We start from the raw sequence: 19,651 nt of genomic DNA, 5'->3' as shown, positions 1-19,651 counted from the left end.
GGAGATTGATTCGTCATTCCTCCCCCTTGTTGGAGGCCAGCTGATTGGGGGGACATCAGCAGGGCTACTGCTGTGATTGGCGCACTGTCAATGGTGCTGGCCTCACATGCCACACACTACACAGTAAATGGACCAGTGAGTTCTGGGGGCAGGTGTTAATTGGGCTGGCCACCTGTGCCAGTGCGATTTGTCTTTGTTGACGAAGATGAATCTCCCATGTCTACTCCGAACCTCTGGCTCTGCAGCCACATACTTAACTCACTGGAGCTAGCCAGACAGCTGGCCACTGAATACCATAAAAATAAAAATAAAAGTACACAAATTCCAAAATTAAAACAATTCTAAATCCTTTTCATCTGTGTAATAAAGACCAGATTGATATTTACATTTAGGCACTTTAAAGTACCAAATGCTGACTATTCAATATTCTATAGCATCACTTTTAATTCTGGCACCAGTCATATGTATTTACAGTAATCACAAAGATTATTTCATATTTCTCCAAACAGATGCCATTCAGATATGCTGGATTATTACTATCAGAATTAGCTGGGAGTTTCTAGTTGGGGGTTTCTGGGAACTGTAGTCCAAAACATCAGAAGCCCACCAAGTTGGAGAAGGCTGGCCTAGTTAATGGAATGCAAGGCCTTGCCCTATCCTGACCTTGCTGCTATTTCTGTTTTGGCTCAGCATGCCTTTTGTTTGCAAATCTATTATGAGCACAGACTGCATTCCCAGCAGTGTTAACCTAGTGGCTTCTCTTTGTTTTTCTTGCGTGTTAGAAGCCATTAGTTAGTCCCACGCATGTTACTTAGGAAAATAATGTAACGAGAAGAGCAGTCATTTAAAAGATTCATTCAGCTGGTGCGCTATGGCTCTGCAACAAACCCCTGGTTACAATCATACCAAAAACTTACACGGCAATGAAATTGATATATTTGGTATACATGCCTCCTTCTATGTCAATGGTCTTTTCTTTGTTAAAAGACAAGTTTTGAGAGACTTTTAAAACACATCTGAAGACAGCAGTTCAAAAAAGTTGATCACAGTCCATGAAATTTGAAATTTCCATATCTAACTGCAAGTTGCAATCTGACAACACGGACTGTTGTGCTCTGTTGTATTTAATGGTGTTTTTTTAAAAAAAAATTTAGCATTGATTTTTATTAACCATTGTGACAGTTGCCCCACATCACTCCTGTCACTCACAGTCTGGTTCTCATTTGCATGAGCCTATGAAAGGAGTGGAGGGGCGGAGTCAGCAGATATAAGAAGGTTTGGCAGAAGAGATGGGGAGAGAGATAGAATTGCATAGAGAGAGAAGCAGAAAGAAGCAGAGAGAGAGAGAGAGAGAGAGAGAGAGAGAGAGAGAGAGAGAGAGAGAGAGAGAGAGAGAGAGAGAGAGAGAGAGAGAGAGTCAGGGAGACAGGATAAATAATAATAGAGATAAGCTGGTAAAGATAAATAGATAGAAAAGGTGGTGAAGGTGGCAAGATACATGATATTTGAATGATTTGATTATATGCATTGAATAAATAACATCTGTGATTCTGATTAAAGTTAATACAATTCAATAAATAATTTCTGTTGGCAGCAACCTGACAAGTGTCTGACTAAATTTATTGTAGATAAAGGAAATCCACTGGTGGCAGTGAGAAAAAAGGGGAAACTTCCCAATTGTTATCTGCTGGTGAGAAGACATAGTGTGAGCCCCTTTGTTTGGGGAAATAAGCAGGGGTTACATGGTAAACATCACAAACATTTTAAAGATAATACTGGTTTAAATCTTTTTAAATATTTGTATGTTCACTGTTGTTAGCTTTTAAATATTGTCTTTTAATTGTTGCAAGCTGCCTTGGGTCCTTTAAGGAGAAAGGTGGGGTAGAATATTTTAAACAAACAAATAAATATCTACTCCCATTTTCTAAACGTTCATTTCTAGTAGTTAGTAGGTTTTTAATTAGCACTAACTTGATGATGCCAAAGGTTTTCTGTCAAAGGATGAAGCCTTTGCATAAGACTACAGATGGTCAGATGCTTCTCTTTCTTGGTCCTGGTAGCAGCTACAGAGGGACTGAGGGGCATACCAGTCCTTTTTTAAAAAAATGGTGGTTTGTATTGTGGACTTGTTTAATTTTATAAGGTATTATAAAAGCGTGTTTATTCTGGTTGCTTACCTTTGGTGTAACAGTGGTCTTTTGAGTGGTCATCTGTGGAGTCACACTATTGGGTCTGTGCCTGCACAGAGCCAGTATTTCTAACCTCCCACAGCTGAGCTTGCTCCCGCTATTGTTTTGGTGGGAGCACCATTGACCACACATGCATAAAACACCCCAGCATACTGCATTCAGTTCCAGTCCACTAGAAAAGGGTAGACACTGTGGGGAGGTGGGCAGAGTGTATAACTCCACAGATGACTACTCAAAGAACCACTGTTACATGAAAGGTAGGTAACCTGTTCTTCTTCATCATCATCTCTATGGATTACACTACTGGAAGACTGCAAGATGACTTACACTAGTGGCAGTGTCACTGCAATACATACAAAAGGATTACTCTGCCAAATCTGGCATCTTGGTGAGAAGTCAGGTCTGAAGAGTAATGCCTAATGCATATGTAATGCTGTGGTCAGGTGACTGCTTTGCAGTTGTCCTATAGGGCAGTGGTCCCCAACCTTGGGCCTCCAGATGTTCCTGGACTTCAGCTCCCAGAAATCCTGGCCAGCAGAGGTGATGGTGAAGGCTTCTGGGAGTTGTAGTCCAAGAACATCTGGAGGCCCAAGGTTGGGGACCACTGCTATAGGGGAATGCCTTGGAAAGCAACCAGATTGGTGATGTATTCAGCAGCTGGAAAGCAGCTGCTGAAGACATCACCAATCTGGTTGAGTAAGATCTGAATCCTTGAGGGTGTGAGACTTGGACAAGATTATAGACCAGACAGATTATAGATGTGACCTGGTGAGCAAAATGTTGAGGGCATTCCCTTCTTGCAGCATCCATAATAAATGAAAAAAATGAACAGATCTCCTGAATGGCAATGTCCTGGAAGTACAAAAGGCCAGAGCTTGCCTAACATTAAAGGTATGCAGGTTGTGCTCTAGAGGTGCAGATGGATTACAGAAAAAGGCTGGGAGGACTACTGCTTGATTCAAGAGAAATGAAGAGACTACTTTGGAGTGGCAAGAAATATCTGGCTGAAGTACCACCTTGTCAGTATGAAAAAGAAGACAAGGGGAGTCAGAACAGTAAGCACAGATTCCAGATGCTTTCCCAGCAAATATGACTGTGATGGGGAATTCCATCTTCCAAGCAAGGGGGTGGATGGGTCTGGTAGATTCCAAGAGTGGGCCCATCAGTTATACCAAAACCAGTTGAAGGGACCAAGGAAGAGCAGGCATGTGAATATCAGAAGCAAGATTTCTAAGTCCCTTCACTGGTGGACCAACAAAGATGGAGGAAGGAAGGTGAACTGAAATGGCAGGTAGTTATGCCTTGACATAGAAACAGGAAATACCCCTAAAATAAACAAATGTAGGAGCATGTGATACCTTTATTAGACCACTAAGAAAATAAACAATCAGGGAGCTTTCACACAACAATATCTTATGGATAGTGCAGAAAAACTGTAATTAAGACTTCCCAAAATTCATGGTAGGTGGTTGTGCCAGGCTTGCTTCCTAGAAGTGTGCTTAAAAAACAAAACAAAGGCTGCACTGGAAGTGTGGTTTTCACACTACACTCCAGGTAGCTGTTGGTTGGATGTCATCTCCTACTGTAGCTGCTCAAAGAAGCACTAGGTAATATGCATGTGTCCCCCACCCTGCACATGCTGTATAGCCTTCTTTTGAAACAGCAAGTTCCTATAGCAGTAATGGTGTTACTGCTATAGTGGAAGCCACCAGGCTCAGTAGGTGTATAGTGAGGACAGATGAAAACCTGTGGTGTATCATAGAAGCTAGGTGGGTAATGTGCAATGGCTGTATCTTGGGAGGACGGCTCATGCTGTGTATGCATTGAGGTGGGTGCTAATGTAAGAAATGCATAGGGGCAGGGTGAGCCATGATTTTCCTCAGAGTGCAAAGGACTTGTAAATTGAATGTGACAAAGGAGACATGGTCAAGAGTCTGCCACCAGGAGTCAGCAGTTGATGTATGGAAACATTATTATGCCCTTGGTCCAAAGGAATGTTACGACTAGTGCCATCCATTTGGTGAAAATGCAAGGTGCTATGGTGAAATCGAATGGGAGGACATGAAACTGAAAAAGGTCCAGTCCCACGATGAACTGAGTAGATGTTATATCTGTAAATTAAGCAAATAGAAATACAGTGGTGTCTCGCTAGACGATGATAATCTGTTCCACTTAAATCGCTGTTTAGCGAAATTATTGTCTAGCGAAAAGCATTTCCCCATTGGAATGCATTGAAACCTGTTTAATGTGTTCCAATAGGGAAGAATCGTCGTTGTCTAGTGAAGATCGTCCACAGCAAAGCCGCTTTGCGAACCGCCGATCAGCTGTTTAAATCGCTGTCTTGCGAAGCTTAAGTCCCGAAAACACCTGCTTGTGAGCGCGGAGGGAGCTGTTAAAATCGTTGTCTAGCAAAAATCGGTTTGCGAAGCAGGGACCAAACATTGTCCAGCGAAATTCCCCCATAGGAATCACTGTTTTGTGAATCGCTATAGCGATCGCAAAAAGCCAATGTCTAGCGAAAAAACTGTCATGCGGGGTAACTGTCTAGCGAGGCACCACTGTATGAAAATGTGTATCTTTTAATTTGATGGAAGTGAACCAGTCTCCTCAATGCAGAAGAGAAAGGATAGATACAGTGTCACCATCTGAAACTTTCTGTTGAAGATATTACTGGATGAGACCTGTTATATCTAGAATAGGTTTGAGTATGCCACCTGATTTTAGAATGGTGATGTAGAGGGAAAAGAAAGCTGTGTAGTGACCATGAAGGGCAAATGGCCGAATTGCCCTTTTGGAAGTAGTCCTGGCCAAAAACAATGAGAGGAAGGATGGGTTGAATGAAAAAATTCCACCAGAGGAAGAGTGTCAAACTCAATGGAATCTCTATAATGATCAAGACCTATCAGTTGGTGGTGATGGAGCGCCATGATCTTAAGTGACACAAAAGATTTACTTACTGACTGACTGACAATACTGGCAGGAACAGTACTGGTGGTTGTTTCCTAAAAAACCCATTTAGAGAAGGTAAGGGAAACTGCATTGAGAGGCCAGTTTACTGTTGCCTGTTCTACTGCTCTCAGGACTACTCCCAGAGGAAAAACTGAAATTTAAACTTACAAATTGTACAAGGCAAAAAAGCAGCATGCATGATGATCTAGGAGGGTGGCAATACTGCCACTGCACTAAGCACACTTTTTTGAAGAGGCCCTTTGTGGCCATGTGGTTGGGCTAGGCCTGCTGCAGGAGTGGGAAGAAAAAAAATACAATAGATAACTAAGGGAGAACAAACAGGAGGAACAAACTAGGAAATGAAACCAGGAGAAAAGGAAGATATAAAATACAAGGGAAGGGAAAAAGGAAAGGGAAAAGCTCAGGGTAGGTCAGTCACTGTTCCAAGATGCAACCAGTCTGGCAGACAAGAAGGAACTGAAAGCAGCCTGCTATGGCACTCTCTACATGTGTGGCAGAGGGGTTGGGGTTGGGGCTCCTGCCAAAAGGGAAGAGAGAAGGAGCTTCAGCATTCTGGAGATTGGTCCTGTGCAGGCGCAAACTCTTATCGTGTGATCCACAGGGACCACAAAGAAGAACTGTGTCTTTCTACAATGTCTGTCCAGATTTCCTAGGGAAGTCTGGAAATATGTAATGTGGGACTGACTTTCCCATGACAAAAACAGAGTCTTAATCAAAGATGCCACCTGGAACAACGTGCAGATTTTACCAGCTGTTCACAGTATGTTCTGGGACAAATTCCACAAAAACAGCTGCTAGAGGATAATAGGAAAGCAATTGTTCTCTTAATACAGGTATTTTAAAGGAGATGGTTCCTCTTGGTTCACAGATTATGGAGAGAACATAAAAGAGGTATGCGGAGAATTTGTTTAATTAAATTAGATTATCACTTTATCTCAAATGGATTAAACAATAGAGATGAAATTACACTGTTAAGCAGATACTTAATAGTTGTAACCATATTAATGGTACATATTGAACCACTCCTCTAAATACTGCAATTTAAAAGAAGAGCAGAACATTTCTCACATGCACAGCATTTTCAAATTTTACTCTAATTGTCTGGTTATTCTAATATACTGATGCAGTATTTTGTTTTTCCCTTTCATGTATGCAAAGAGGAACAAGAAAAAGAGAGCTGAGTAATTGTTTTCTACTGTAAGCTAAAATAAACTGACTGAGGCTATCATATTTCAAACATGTCTTGAAAACAAGACTCTCTGGAAAAGAGAATGATACTAGAAAAAGCTGAGGGTAGTAGGAAAAGAGGAAGATCGAATATAAGATGAACTGATTCAACACAGGAAACATGGCTTTTACTTCAAAACACTTGAATAGGAATGTAAATGACAGGACTTTTGGAGGTAATTTTTTTATATGGTTGCTATGAGTTAGAAACAATTTGCTGGCACATGAGAACAGTAATATACTGCTGAGAGCAAAATAACCAGAAAGCTTGACAGTTCCAGTCTAAAAGTGGTGCAACGTATAGGGTGTTGTGGGTTGTTTTACTTGACTTCAGTGCGGTAACTTTGTTAAAGTTTATACTTCTCAGGAGATAAACTGGTGCATGTGTACCCTCACAGCTAACATAACTGAGAACGCCTTACATTACTGCTGCATGAGAGTGTAGCAATAGATACTGTGCAACACAGTAAATCAGCATTCCTTTAAACAATTCTAAAAATTGGGGCACTCAAAACAAAAAACTGTAACTTTTAAATGGCAGGAGTCAGGATGTTCCACAAGATACCCTCTTGTGCTCACTACCATTCATATTTATTGAAAAACAGCTCTGAAAATTGCTGTGTGTTTGGGTGAGAAATGGTTAACTGATGAAAAAAGGAGTCCACTTCTAGGATTTTCCCTTGCATGATGTCACTTTCTGAATGGTAGTGAGCTCAAGGGGGTATTCTAGCATAGGTTCCAAAAGTGGTCTATATGGACCCCTGGGGTCAATTTTGAATTGCAGGAGGTCCACGTCAGAGAGAAAAAAATGGGGGTGCAAGTTTAGACTTGTATCAAAGTTTTGCAGGGGGCAGGGGGGTCTACAGAAAACAAATAAGTTGGCAAGTGGTCTACGGGGCAAAAAGTTTGGGAACCTATGCAACCATCTTGACTGTTGCTATCAAAGTTGTCAACATTCAGGCTTCCCTTTGCAATGTAAAGGTTGACATCCTTTTTACTGCAACGTGAACCCAATATTGTGCTGCAATATGCACCATTTCCTGGCTCTGGCTCAGAGAAGTCCCATAAGCAAACATGTAGTTGTTGCAATGGCAGGATGGGGTAGGCTGCAGTGTATTTGCTCAAGGGCCCACCATCACTTTAAGTGCTAAACAGCAACAGTTCATTTTCAGATATGCATAACATAGCAGCAACACATATTCCACAGATCTGCAATAAACCAAAATTGTTACCTAGGAAACCACCAATGATAAATACTTCAGGAAGAATACCATACAGGCCTTAACTGTTAAGCAATGTAAACCGTATGATATAATTAGAAATCTTTAAACTCTACATCAACTGTTTCTCCCTCCAACCCCTCCTTCCCACTTTGCTTCTTTTTCTTCTGGCACTTATTAGTGTCTTAAGTAAACAGCTGCCTTCCCACATGTCAGCCAGAGCCAAAATAAGCTGCCCCTCCAGATGTGAACACCCAGACACAAACATACTGCTTTTTCTATCACAATCTCCTTCCTCTGTAATATGAGACAAGTTCAAGAGAAACCGGGTACTGTGTAGGACACTGCACTGGAAATGCTTGTCTTCACACTTTGGCACAGAGAGGACTACTGTTCTTTTCCCCTCACCACCACCCGTTTAAAATCCTGCTCTTGGCAATGTTTGTTTTTCTAACTCGTTCCCAGAAATCTCTTGGGGGCTCCATACCCAGAAAGGAGTAATTACTGCATTACCTTGGCCTTAGCCACAATGTCAACCTTGTTAGGCCTGGTCCGTGGAGACGGCCAGATTCAGACACCTGTTGCTGCTGGTGGCGGCTGCTGCTGCTGCTGCAGCATTTATTTGATAAGCATCACAGCTTGTTAACATAAACCTTGAGCCCTCTGACCTGAAACAAGATGGAAAAGGATGAGAGGTAGAAAGGACAGATCACTCTGAGGAACCCTCCACAGCATGACAACTAATTCCACTGCAATTTCCCTACTACTAATCTTTCAGAGCAGAATCTTTCATAGCTAATCTTTCAAAGCAGAGACATCACCTTGCCAACAAAGGTCCACATAGTCAAAGCTATGGTTTTTTCAATAGTGATGTATGGAAGTGAGAGCTGGACCAGAAAGAAGGCTAACCGCCGAAAAATTGATGCTTTTGAATTATGTTGCTGGAGGAGACTCTTGAGAGTCCCATGGACTGCAAGGAGAACAAACCTATCCATTCTAAAGGAGATCAACCCTGAGTGCTCACTGGAAGGACAGATCCTGAAGCTGAGGCTCCAATACTTTGGCCATCTCATAAGAAAAGACTCCCTGGAAAAGACCCTGATGTTGGGAAAGTGTGAAGGCAAGAGGAGAAGGGGACCACAGAGGATGAGACAGATGGTTGGACAGTGTCATCGAAGCTACCAACATGAATTTGACCCAACTCTAGGAGGCAGTGGAAGACAGGAGGGCCTGGCGTGCTCTGGTCCATGGGGTCATGAAGAGTCGGACATGACTTAATGACTGAACACCAACAATATTTCATATTTTCATGCCAAAGATTTTGAAGGGCTGATTTTTTCCCTACAGTTATGCAAGATGCAGAAGAGGCTTGGACTCCCTTACTTTATAAAACATTAACTAAGAAGCAGTGGATCAATAAGAGAATTGTTGTCATTGGGGCTACATATGGAGCTTTCAAAAGCAGACAGAGGGACTACACACATTTGTTGGCATGATGGCATGATCTGAAAGGCTGACTGAATAATGTAGTCCATTTGTTAACAGTAAGAGTAGAGAGATTGTGGGGGCTGAGCATGAGTTAAAACAGGAGATGAATAATTGTGGGGGAGAACTGGAAATCTACATTTGGTTCTCATGTCACAAAGAGTGCCTGTTTTGTACAGTAAAGAGGAAATGAAATAATACTCCCTGCCCACTCTAACACATAGATAATACATTCAAGAGCCTGTCCTCCCTCTATAATTGGTGGCAATTAAACAGAAATATCCGTCAATTTCCATAGTGCCCAAACCTAACAATACTGTACTAGAAAAAGTAAAGAAAAGAACAGCAGGGGGAAAAAGTTGAAAGATAATATCTTGTAATGTACAGTTTTGGTAATTTTATGTGTTTCACATATTACATTTGGTGTGTAGGAATAAAAGATTTATTTCAAACGTGTGCTTGGTATGTAACAGTAGTTCCTCAGCCCACAAATATATAGAGTTGATTTCAGTATGCAAGTCTGAGATACAAATTATCAGATAATGTAAACAATAAGGAACACTTAACTTTTACATGGAAAAAGCTCTGTTATACAGTTTTATTATTTGAAAACAACAATAACCAAGTAATGAGTGATACATAATCTCCATATTTTTCACACCTTTAAGTTAAGAAGAGTTCATAATAGATATACAGCAGTTTCAAGACTGGATGTGAAGATAAAAGTTTTAGTCGCCATTGTATATTTTTTTGTAGTTTGCTTCTTGAAGAGATACTGGTGCGAATAAAGATGAGAAGCAGAGGAAACACAAACAGGGTAGATATTAATATTAAAATTATGCACCATGTTTGCAGAATAAGCCAGAATTTCAGAGAACGCTTGCTCACCACTCACTAGTCAGTGTTCTCATACCCATCTGTTTGACCATTGCCACTTGGTTTCGATAAACAGGAACCAAGTAGAAAGATGTCTGATCCCAGTTCTTGCCTTCTTTCTCCCAAACAAGTCATGAAAAAGGAATGACAAACCACAAGTATCTATCTGGATGTTACCACTAAGAATTTCCTTTCCCATTAGATCCTAGTGACTGATGCTGTTCTTATTAGAAGGAATCAAATGGGAACAGTCATGTAGTATATAGTACCATGGTTCCTCTTTGATATACTAGCATTCTCCAGAGTCCTGGTGCATCATTTATATATAGTCATAGTGTTGTAACAAATTCTAAACTTGCAGAAAGAGCTCTATTGTCTGGGTTCAGCTGCATTTTCCATTTATTAATCATCATGATGGATTAATCTACATTCCCTTTCTCATCAATGTTAATGTCATCTTGCAAATCTGCAGAAAGCAAAGATTAGCATCTCATATCAGTTCGGAAGTCTGCAAAATGAATAGGTGGAAAACCTCTGAATTGTGAATAACTTACAATCATTTGTGAAAGAAGCTTACCCTGTCTTTAAAAGCCTACATCTCCTGCTACAGAAATTGAACTAATGGTGGAAAAGATGGAAGCAATTAACTTTGATTTATTCAAATGCTGCACTAGTTGAGACCTTGGAGTGTACATACTGTAGGACATGTAGTTAATGTGTGCCTGCAATCTGCAATGACTTAATCTCTTCTGTTTTATAACATGCTGTTTTCACTTTCCAAACAAGCCCAAAAATCTTAGGGAAGAGTCATGTTTCATTGCTGGCTCACTGGACAAGTGAGGGTCTGATCGCAAGGCAACAGATTGCATTTCGGACCACTGGGGGAAGAGACCAGTGCAATCTTTTTCTAATTGTGCTCCAGCAAAACCCTGATCTATGCTGAAACTGGACTTTTTCCCCCTATAACCTTGAACTGCTCAGTGGTTTAGGTCTCTGACTGCGGAGCCAGAGGTAGGGAGTTCAGTTTCCCACTGTGCCTCCTGGACAGGGGACTTGATGATCCATAGGGGTCCTTCCAGCTCTGCAGTTCTAAGGTGATGATGGTGAAGAACTTGTTTTAAATATATATACATACCAAATATTGTAATTAATAACCACTAACTGAATGGTCACAAACTGGTAGCAGTGGATGGGAAACATTATATTAAAGGTAATTTGTATGTAACAGAATGGGTGAACAAGGACCAGTCTCACCATCGTTCCTATTTCCATCTGTTTATGCCCCAATATAGTATCTATAAAATATCATGGGCCAAAATCCTATCGGAAATTTATGCTGGCACTAGTAAATTGTCACTAGTTAATGTCAGTCACGTGACTTGACGCAGGATGAGGCATACCAAAAGCTGCTAATTTATCTAGCAGGAATTTCACTGCATTTTAGATCAACACACTTACACCGGAATAAATATTGTTGCTATTTGCCATCAAGTAGCGTCTGACTCACGACAATTCTAAGAATGAGTGATCTTATTCAGGGGACTTGAAACCAAGCCTTATTAGGAAAGGCTGGAAGAATTGGGGATGTTTAGCCTTGAGAAAAGAAGACTGAGTGATGATATGAGAATACTTTTCAAATATTTGAAAGGCTGTCATACAGGGGAAGGGCAAGATCTGTTCTCGATCATCCCAGAGTGGAGGACATAGAACAATGGGCTCAAGTTAAAGGAAGCCAGATTTCGGTTGAATATCAGGAAAAAACTTCCTAACTGTTAGAGCAGGAGTGGTCGCAGGACCAGATAGGCAGGATATAAACAAACAAACAAACAAATAAATAAAGCAGTATGGCAGTAGAACCAATTGCCTCGAGAGGTGGTGAGTGCTCCAACACTGGAGGCATTCAAGAAAAACTTAGATAATCACCTGGTAGATAAGCTTTGATTGTATTCCTACACTGAGCAGGGGGTTGGACTTGATGGCCTTGTAGGCCCCTGCCAACTTCAATTTTCTATGATTCTAAGATCTCCAAAATCTCCTGTCCTTAACTGCCCTGCTTTGCTCTTGTAAACTCAAGCTTGCGGCTTCGATTATGGAATTAGTCCATCTTGTATTTGGTCTTCCTCTTTTCCCGCTGTCTTCCCCTTTCCCAGTATTATTGTCTTTTCCAGAAAATCCTGCCTTCTCACACTCAAAGTAGGACAGACCCAGTTCCAACATGTCTGCCTCCAGAGATAGTTCAAACTTGATTTGATCTAGGACCCACTTGTATGTCTTTCTGGCAGTCCAGGGTATCCACAATGCTCTCCTTCAGCACTACATTTCAAATGAATCATTTTTGTCCCTGTCAGCTTTCTTTACTGTCTAGCTTTCATGCTGTACATAGTGATCGGGAATACAACAATGTGGGTGATCATGGTCTTGGTCTCCAGTGACCTTACACTTGATGATATTTTCTAATTCTTTCATTGCTGCCCTTCTTGTGATTTCTTGGCTGCAGTCTCAATTTCGACTGATGATTGCGACAAGTAACAAAAAATCTCAGACTATTTCAATTTCTTCATTGTTGACATTAAAGTTGTGTATTTCTGTAGTCATTTTTGTTGTCTTCACGTTCAACTGTAGTTCTGCTTTGGCACTTTCTTCTTTCACATTCACTAAAAGTCATTTCAAGTCATTACTGCTTTCTGCTAAAAAGGTGGTGTCATCTACGTACCTTAAATTATTGATGTTTCTTTCACTCCATCTGAATCTAGTTTGACTTTTTGTATAATATGTTCTGTGTACAGACTGAAGAGGTAAGGGGATAAAATACACCCTTGTCTGATACCTTTGCCTATAGGAAACTATTCTGTCTCTCCATATTTTGTCCAGAACCTGGAAAAGAGAGCCAAAGGCTTTCAAAACCCAAATAGCATTCAAAAACATTCAAAAGTTTCTCATCTTATCTGAGAATGGTAGTCAAATAATGCCAGCCCTTATGGATCTCATTGTATCTTTGTGCATGGAAACTCATATTGTAACACACAATGCTGTTATGCAATAACAGAAAAAAAACAACCCACGCCCAAACCAAACTGCCTGGCAATGTGTTCTGCTACATTATCATAGCAGCTGTGTCTTAGGAATTGTTGTAAAATACTGAACAGAAAAACTAATTGACTTCAGACTAGAAATAACCCAGTTGTTTGGCAAACCAGATTGCCAAGTATGGAAAAGACAGATGCAACCTCTCAACGGTGCTACCCAGAACACAAATCTGCATGGTAGTGGCTGGTAGATGCAACCCATTTAAAATGAAATCTGACTTGTTTCCTGACAGAGGTTTGTCCCTCTGTTATGCTGGGATGAGTCTGCAGTCTCACTTTTCAGTATGAGATTGTAAAAAGACAGTATTGAGATCACACTCCCTAATCTGTATCTCCCCAGCAGCTATGTAGCCTAGGCATTAATTTTGTCACACTTTACAAATTTGTCAACTGTGCAATTTACACAGTTCAGCCATGAGCCTATTACACTGAATAGCATTTACTCCTAAATAAATGGGTTTAGGATCACATCCTGTTAAGCAGTTTTACAAAATATTATGAAAACTTCCACCATGTTTTCTGGACTGCTTTTCATTTTGCCAATACTATATCTCTTTCTGTGGCTATTTTCTCACCTGTGACATGGATGCATGGAAATGAAGATACAGAGTTAGGATGAGAAGGCAGAGGTAAGTTAACTATGTATATATGTTACCTCATTACATCAACTGACCTTCTTAAAATTTACAAAACTTTTGTAGTCTTAATAAGCAGGCTATTTCTTCTGCTATACCTTTATCACAGTGGCAGGTATTTCAGTGCAAGGACATGACATGTTCTGCAACACCAGTAGAAATTCACCTCATTTAGATAATACGAGTTTATACAAAGAAACCACTGATGTTTGCTTATTTTTAATAAGAAAAAAAATAGAGAATTTCATATAGCACAGCTGGAAGATTTTTGTATGATTTTTAACAGAAAGGTATCAGTACGCAGCTGAAACCTTTTACTCTTAAACAATTGCTTAAGCAAACTGATTTAATTATATGCAGCAAACACTCTATGAGATTTACAACAGGGACCAAACCATACATTAGTGCACTCCACATTCTTTACAGCTGGCCTTTACAATTCAGTATTTTTGGTATCTGGCTGCAAAGCCAGAGGTCGGGCGTTCGATTCCCCCTGTGCCTCCTGTGAGTACAGCCAGCCTGTGTAGCCTTGGACAAGCTCCACAATCCCAGTAGATGCATCAGGAAAAAGGGAATGGTAAACCACTTCTGAGTATTCTCTACCTAGAAAACCATGAGAATTCTCTTGATGACACATGAGGACGATGATTATAGCTATACCTATGCTTTGTGTTGAGTAGCTCAGCTTCAGAAAAACGAAAGCAAGCAAGCAACTGAAACTATTGTTAGATCCTCTTCCTACCTCCCATCAGGAGACAGAGGCTACATTTATCCAAATCAGCTCAAGATTTTGTGTTTCCTAAAGCCTAGGGGTTCGTTCTGTTGATATGCTGCAGATAGTTCTTATAAAGATTATCTTATTTCAGAAGATCTCACTTCTCTGCAGTTCTAAAATGGATGATACAGTGTAATCCCTTTATGGATGGGGATATGGGAGGGGAGCCTCCTCGGTGACTGATCCCAGACTGTGGAACTACCTGCCAAAGGAAGGGAGGATCCCCTTTGGTTTTGTTTTTCTACTGACAGGGATAGACCTTTTTATTCTCTCAGAGTTTTGGTAAAGGACTGGTGCCCAAGAAAAGGGCTTTCAAAAATATTGAGGACAATTTTTTAAAGAAAGTGTTTTCAAATTGTGTTTTCACACTAAAATTTGTTTCATTGCATTCTAGCCTTATAACATTTTTGCCAGGTTTTATCCATAGCTGTACATACATTTTTATCTGCACTTGCTTTCAATCTACAGTAGTTTTTAATCAAACTGAGAGCACTTCGACTTCCAGTGAGCATATCAAGACACAAGGCAGACAAACAGAACAGTGTGCTGCATAAAAGGGGGGGGGGGCAGAGAAGTGGGTAGGGGCCAGTATGGAAAACCCACTGTCCATTTTTTGACAAGCTGATTTTTTTGTCCATATAAGGAATAAAACCATGGGCTCTGGGGAAACATGAAAATACCATGGCTGGAGGGGTCTGCGTATGAGACTTGAGCAACATCAGTCCCCCCCACCAAGAGCTTGCACCTTTCACATTATTAAAAGTGGGAGGTAATAATAAGAGAAAACAGAAAGGCCCTATCTTCCCTCATAGATCTTCTCTTCTTAACCCTCATCTTGTTCTGCCTTGATACTATTTTTTTTGGGGGGGGGGGGGAATAGGAACACTTCTTGATCAGATATTAAGCAGTGAAAGAATGGCATCACTAAGGACAAACAAAACCTTTGGGGGCAGGAACAAATACATCTCCGTTGTTCTGGCATATGGGATGATGTTCCCTACTTGGCTGCATCAATTGTTCTGCTCCCATTGATGCTGCAAAGCAAGGTTTTCACCCTAATCCATGTGCCAGTAGTTTATACAGGATGACTTTGGATACTTAGTGGACACAGATGCATACCCAGGTGGCCATCTGGATGTACTTTTTCTAACAAATAAGGTAACATTTCTTTTTCTACTGTCAATATTTCCCTCCTTCTCAAGAAAGGGGTGCAAAAATGGGCGAGAGGTGTGTGCACTGCGAGCCAGCTATATAAGCATTGATGAAACATTCCTACATTTTCTGTTAAGATTATTTACTTTATCAATGAACAAATAAATGAGACTGCCTAACATTTGATGTCTGAATGATTACTTATGTAAAACAAGCTTATGATTTTACAATGGTAAGGATATCACCTCTCTCTCTCTCTCTCTCTCTCTCTCACACACACACACACACACACACACACACACACACACACACAGAGAGAGAGAGAGAGAGAGAGAGAGAGAGAGAGAGAGAGACAGACAGACAGACAGACAGACAGAGACAGAGACAGAGACAGAGACAGAGACAGAGCACTATTGATTAAACTGGCCACAAGCAGTTGCAGTGGAAAAAACAGGAGTCCCTATTTTGAAATAGGAGGTCAGGTTTCCTTGGTGCAGCCCTTTCAAGATGATCCACATTAAATCAATGGGCTGAAAGGTTTAATCCAGTCTAACTCACTGCATGATGATAGGATTGAACAGGCCAAAGCCAGCTATGAAAAATGTGTAAAGGTAAAGGTTCCCCTTGACAATTTTTGTCCAGTCGTGTTCGACTCGAGGGGGCGGTGCTCATCCCCGTTTCCAAGCCATAGAGTCAGCGTTTTGTCCAAAGACAATCTTCCGTGGTCACATGGCCAGTGCGACTTAGACACGGAACGCTGTTACCTTCCCACCAAGGTGGTCCCTATTTATCTACTTGCATTTGCTTGCTTTTGAACCACTAGGTTGGCGGGAGATGGGACAAGTGATGGGAGCTCACTTCATCACGTGGATTCGATCTTATGACTGCTGGTCTTCTGACCCTGCAGCACAGGCTTCTGCGGTTTAGCCTGCAGCGCCACCACGTCCTGTTCCACGAAAAATGTGTATTTAAGCTCAAATGTCTGGTTCCAGCTTCTTCTGAACCTGTTTGACTCAGGTGAGCAATAGCCACAAAAACAATGAGCAGGGAGGGGGTGCAGAGGGATGGGGGAGAACAAGTCAAAACAGCAGGGTGCAAGATGGGCCAAAATAGAAGAGCAGTTACAGAGGGAAAGAAAGAAAGAGAAATACAACAGGGGCTGTTAAAAAAGAAGTACAGAGTGTGTCAACTGGGAAATGTGGAAAGGCGATACTATGAACAGAACTCTAATTAAAAGGTTTTTTTTTTTTTTGAGAGTGAAATACAACATTGTTTTATTCTCTGACAATTTAAATTACTCCTTCATTCCCTGTAAACACAGATTTTGTCTGGAATATGTCGTGCTTTAATTAAACATTCCATTTACAAGCAACACAATAGGAAATTTAAGGACACCAAAGAAAGATTAGGGTGTGTTTTTAAACAGAACATTAATCAAAAGTTTTCTTAGTTTGGAGTTGATGCTAAACAACATTGTTCTTGCTCTGAAGAAAACAAAACCCTAAAAAGGCACTTTGTAGTTGTAGGCTCTCCAGTTAATGTTGGATGTGTGAGAATTCTTAAGGGTTTTCTTTATTTATCCTATGCCCATTAATTCTTTCTATACCTGATCCCTCCAAAATCTTGTTCTGGATACCTAAACTTTTAAAGTAACAACCATTACCAGACAATCAGTTTAAACTTTTAGGAAGACTATACATTCCTCTGCATACATCTTGCCCAATAATGCTAAAAACAAAAAACAACCCCCAACAAACAAAAACAAAAAACCACGCCAACCTTTAAATAATGAATTATTTTTAAAAATAAGGAAACATTGTCCCAAGATTCAATTTTTTTGTTTGCTGTGATTCAGATATATTTATTTTAAAAGCCAGGACATTCAATTCTTCCAAAAAAAAGAAAAAAGAAAAAAGAAAAAAAAACAACCCTCTGGTTTATGAATGTGGGATACTGTGCTTCTGTACCCATGATTCAGTAGGAAAATGGCCGCATATTGCTGCACAATATTCTGCTTATGTTGCCAGCAGGAAAAAGGAAGCCAAGCTTTGCATAGCAAAGGGGAGACTGTTGACAACACCAATAGCAGCAGTCAAGATGGTCTACTAGATATCCTTTTATGCTCACTAGCAACACCAAGCAAGGGAAAATCCCAGAAGCTAACTCCCTTTTTCATCAGTTAACCACTTCTCACCCAAACACAAAGTACATAATTGTTTTTCAACTAGTGTGAACTGTAGTGAGCACAAGAGGGTATCCTGTATATCAGTGGTTCCCAACCTTTTCTCAGTTGTGTATACCTCTGTGGTGCATTTCCATAAATTATACCGTTTATTGGGGGGGTGGAGCTTAGGGGGACTCTTTGCCCTCCCCTCTTCAGGCCACTTCCTCATTATCTCTGGCAGCATGCAGGAGTGTGCCAGCAAAGGGGTTAAAATCTCTAAGGAATGTTGTCCTGTACAATGTGCATCAAAAGGAAAGGAGCGGGCAACACAAGCTCCCAGATTAGTGGCACAACAAGAACAAAAGCTGATTGGCTGGGCTCTAATATGGAGGATGGAGAGAGAAGGAGGAAGCTGAGGAGTTTCTCACTGCTTGATCAGGATATAAATAAAGGACTTGCACAGTCGGTATATGTGCTTCATGATGCAGTAGTTAAGCTGCAGTACTGCAGTGAAGACTCTGCTCATGACCTGAGTTTGATCCTGTGCTCAGATAGCTGTCTCAGGGTTGACTCAGCCTTCTTTCCTTCTGAGGTCAGTGAACTGAGTACCCAGCTTGCTGGAAGAGCAATGTGAATCTTGCGTAATTAAATTGTGAACTTCCCAGAGAGAGCTTGAAGCACTATGGGGCAGTATATAAGCAGCATGCTTTGCTTTTGATTTGCTTTTTCTGCCATTACTTACCGTTGCATACCATTAAATGTCCTGGTTCACATCCCAGAGGGTACTTGTACCTCAGGCTAGACCATCTTGTACCTCAGGCTAGACCATCTTGACTGCTGCCATTTCAAAGTTGTAACTTTTTGTTTGGAGTGCCCCCATTTTTAGAATTGCCTCGTGGACTGCTGATTTTCTGTGTTGCACAATACTTATTGCTGCATCTTTTTCAGCAATAATCAACTTCCCTTTAAGAAGCTGTGTTTGCCATATGTCAGATACATCTAGCAGAGACCAGTGATCAAAGAAAGTGCTGTCTGAACACAGACAACATTGTACATAAGTCATTTTCCTTTTGGCAGTTCTTGTTGCTAAACCACAAGCAGGGTTTTGGGTTGGACAGTGGCAGACACACTATGAAATAACCCTCATGAGCTCCCTTCACTAATATCAGTGCTCCCTGCCCCTGTATTTTTTTTTAAAAAGGCTTCAATGACAAGATCTGCAGAACTGAAGGCAGTAGAAAAACCAAGGGCAATGCCTCAGACAGATAAGCACACTGAAAAAACTATCAGCCCTGCTATGAATCATTAAAGATCAAAAACTGCAACACAGACCATAGACTGTACTGTACTTAGCAAAATATCTGAAAAAACAAAATGGCTCCAAGACAAATAGAATGGTTTATGGAAGGATGGGACATTGTCATACCAACTATCACCGTTTACCAGGGGCAAACTTGTTTTGCGGTGTTGTCCTCAAATGCTTTCCTCTTTTGACTTCAGGCAATGTTTTAAGGATTACTTTCTAGGATTTTTTAAAAATTCAACAGTTAGTCTCCTGTTGCACAACGTCACACACACAAAGGCTGGTGACATTGTGAGCTGTGGACTCTGACCTTAATTTAACGTTTCCTATTCTGGCACTCTACTTTCCAAGGATTCCTAGGGACTCCTTTTGGTTGAGGAAGCCTTTGGTAGTCACATGATGGGTGAGGGGCTTTAATATCCAAAAATTGCCACCACCGATCCTGCCACTGGGATTGGGACTTCTGGCAGTGATTTAAAGACTCCTCCATCCCAAGGCTCCCAAAGGCTTCCCCAGATCGAAAGGGATACTTAGGGAGCCCCAGAAACTGGAATGGGGTAGGGTTAGGA

At 40.9% G+C, this 19,651-nt stretch overlaps 1 protein-coding gene across 8 annotated transcripts in view; it reads right to left on the bottom strand.

Moving 5' to 3' along the window:
* Positions 1-19,651, bottom strand: part of RAD51B (RAD51 paralog B) — a 473,685-nt gene that overhangs the window by 144,222 nt on the left and 309,812 nt on the right. The window contains exon 12 of one of the 8 annotated variants that reach the window (XM_072986152.2): positions 1,339-9,866. The exons of the other annotated variants lie outside the window; for them this stretch is intronic. Within the exon in view, the coding sequence (XP_072842253.2) occupies positions 9,820-9,866 (47 nt within the window). The 3' untranslated portion in view covers positions 1,339-9,819. Of the gene's footprint in view, positions 1-1,338; positions 9,867-19,651 lie in introns of those variants that run through there. 8 annotated transcript variants of the gene reach the window in all.

This window comes from Pogona vitticeps, chromosome 1, assembly GCF_051106095.1.
Source record: "Pogona vitticeps strain Pit_001003342236 chromosome 1, PviZW2.1, whole genome shotgun sequence".
Classification (NCBI taxonomy): domain Eukaryota; kingdom Metazoa; phylum Chordata; class Lepidosauria; order Squamata; family Agamidae; genus Pogona; species Pogona vitticeps.
The sequence above is the reverse complement of the archived record's forward strand: the minus strand, read 5'-3'. Positions and strand labels throughout refer to the sequence as shown.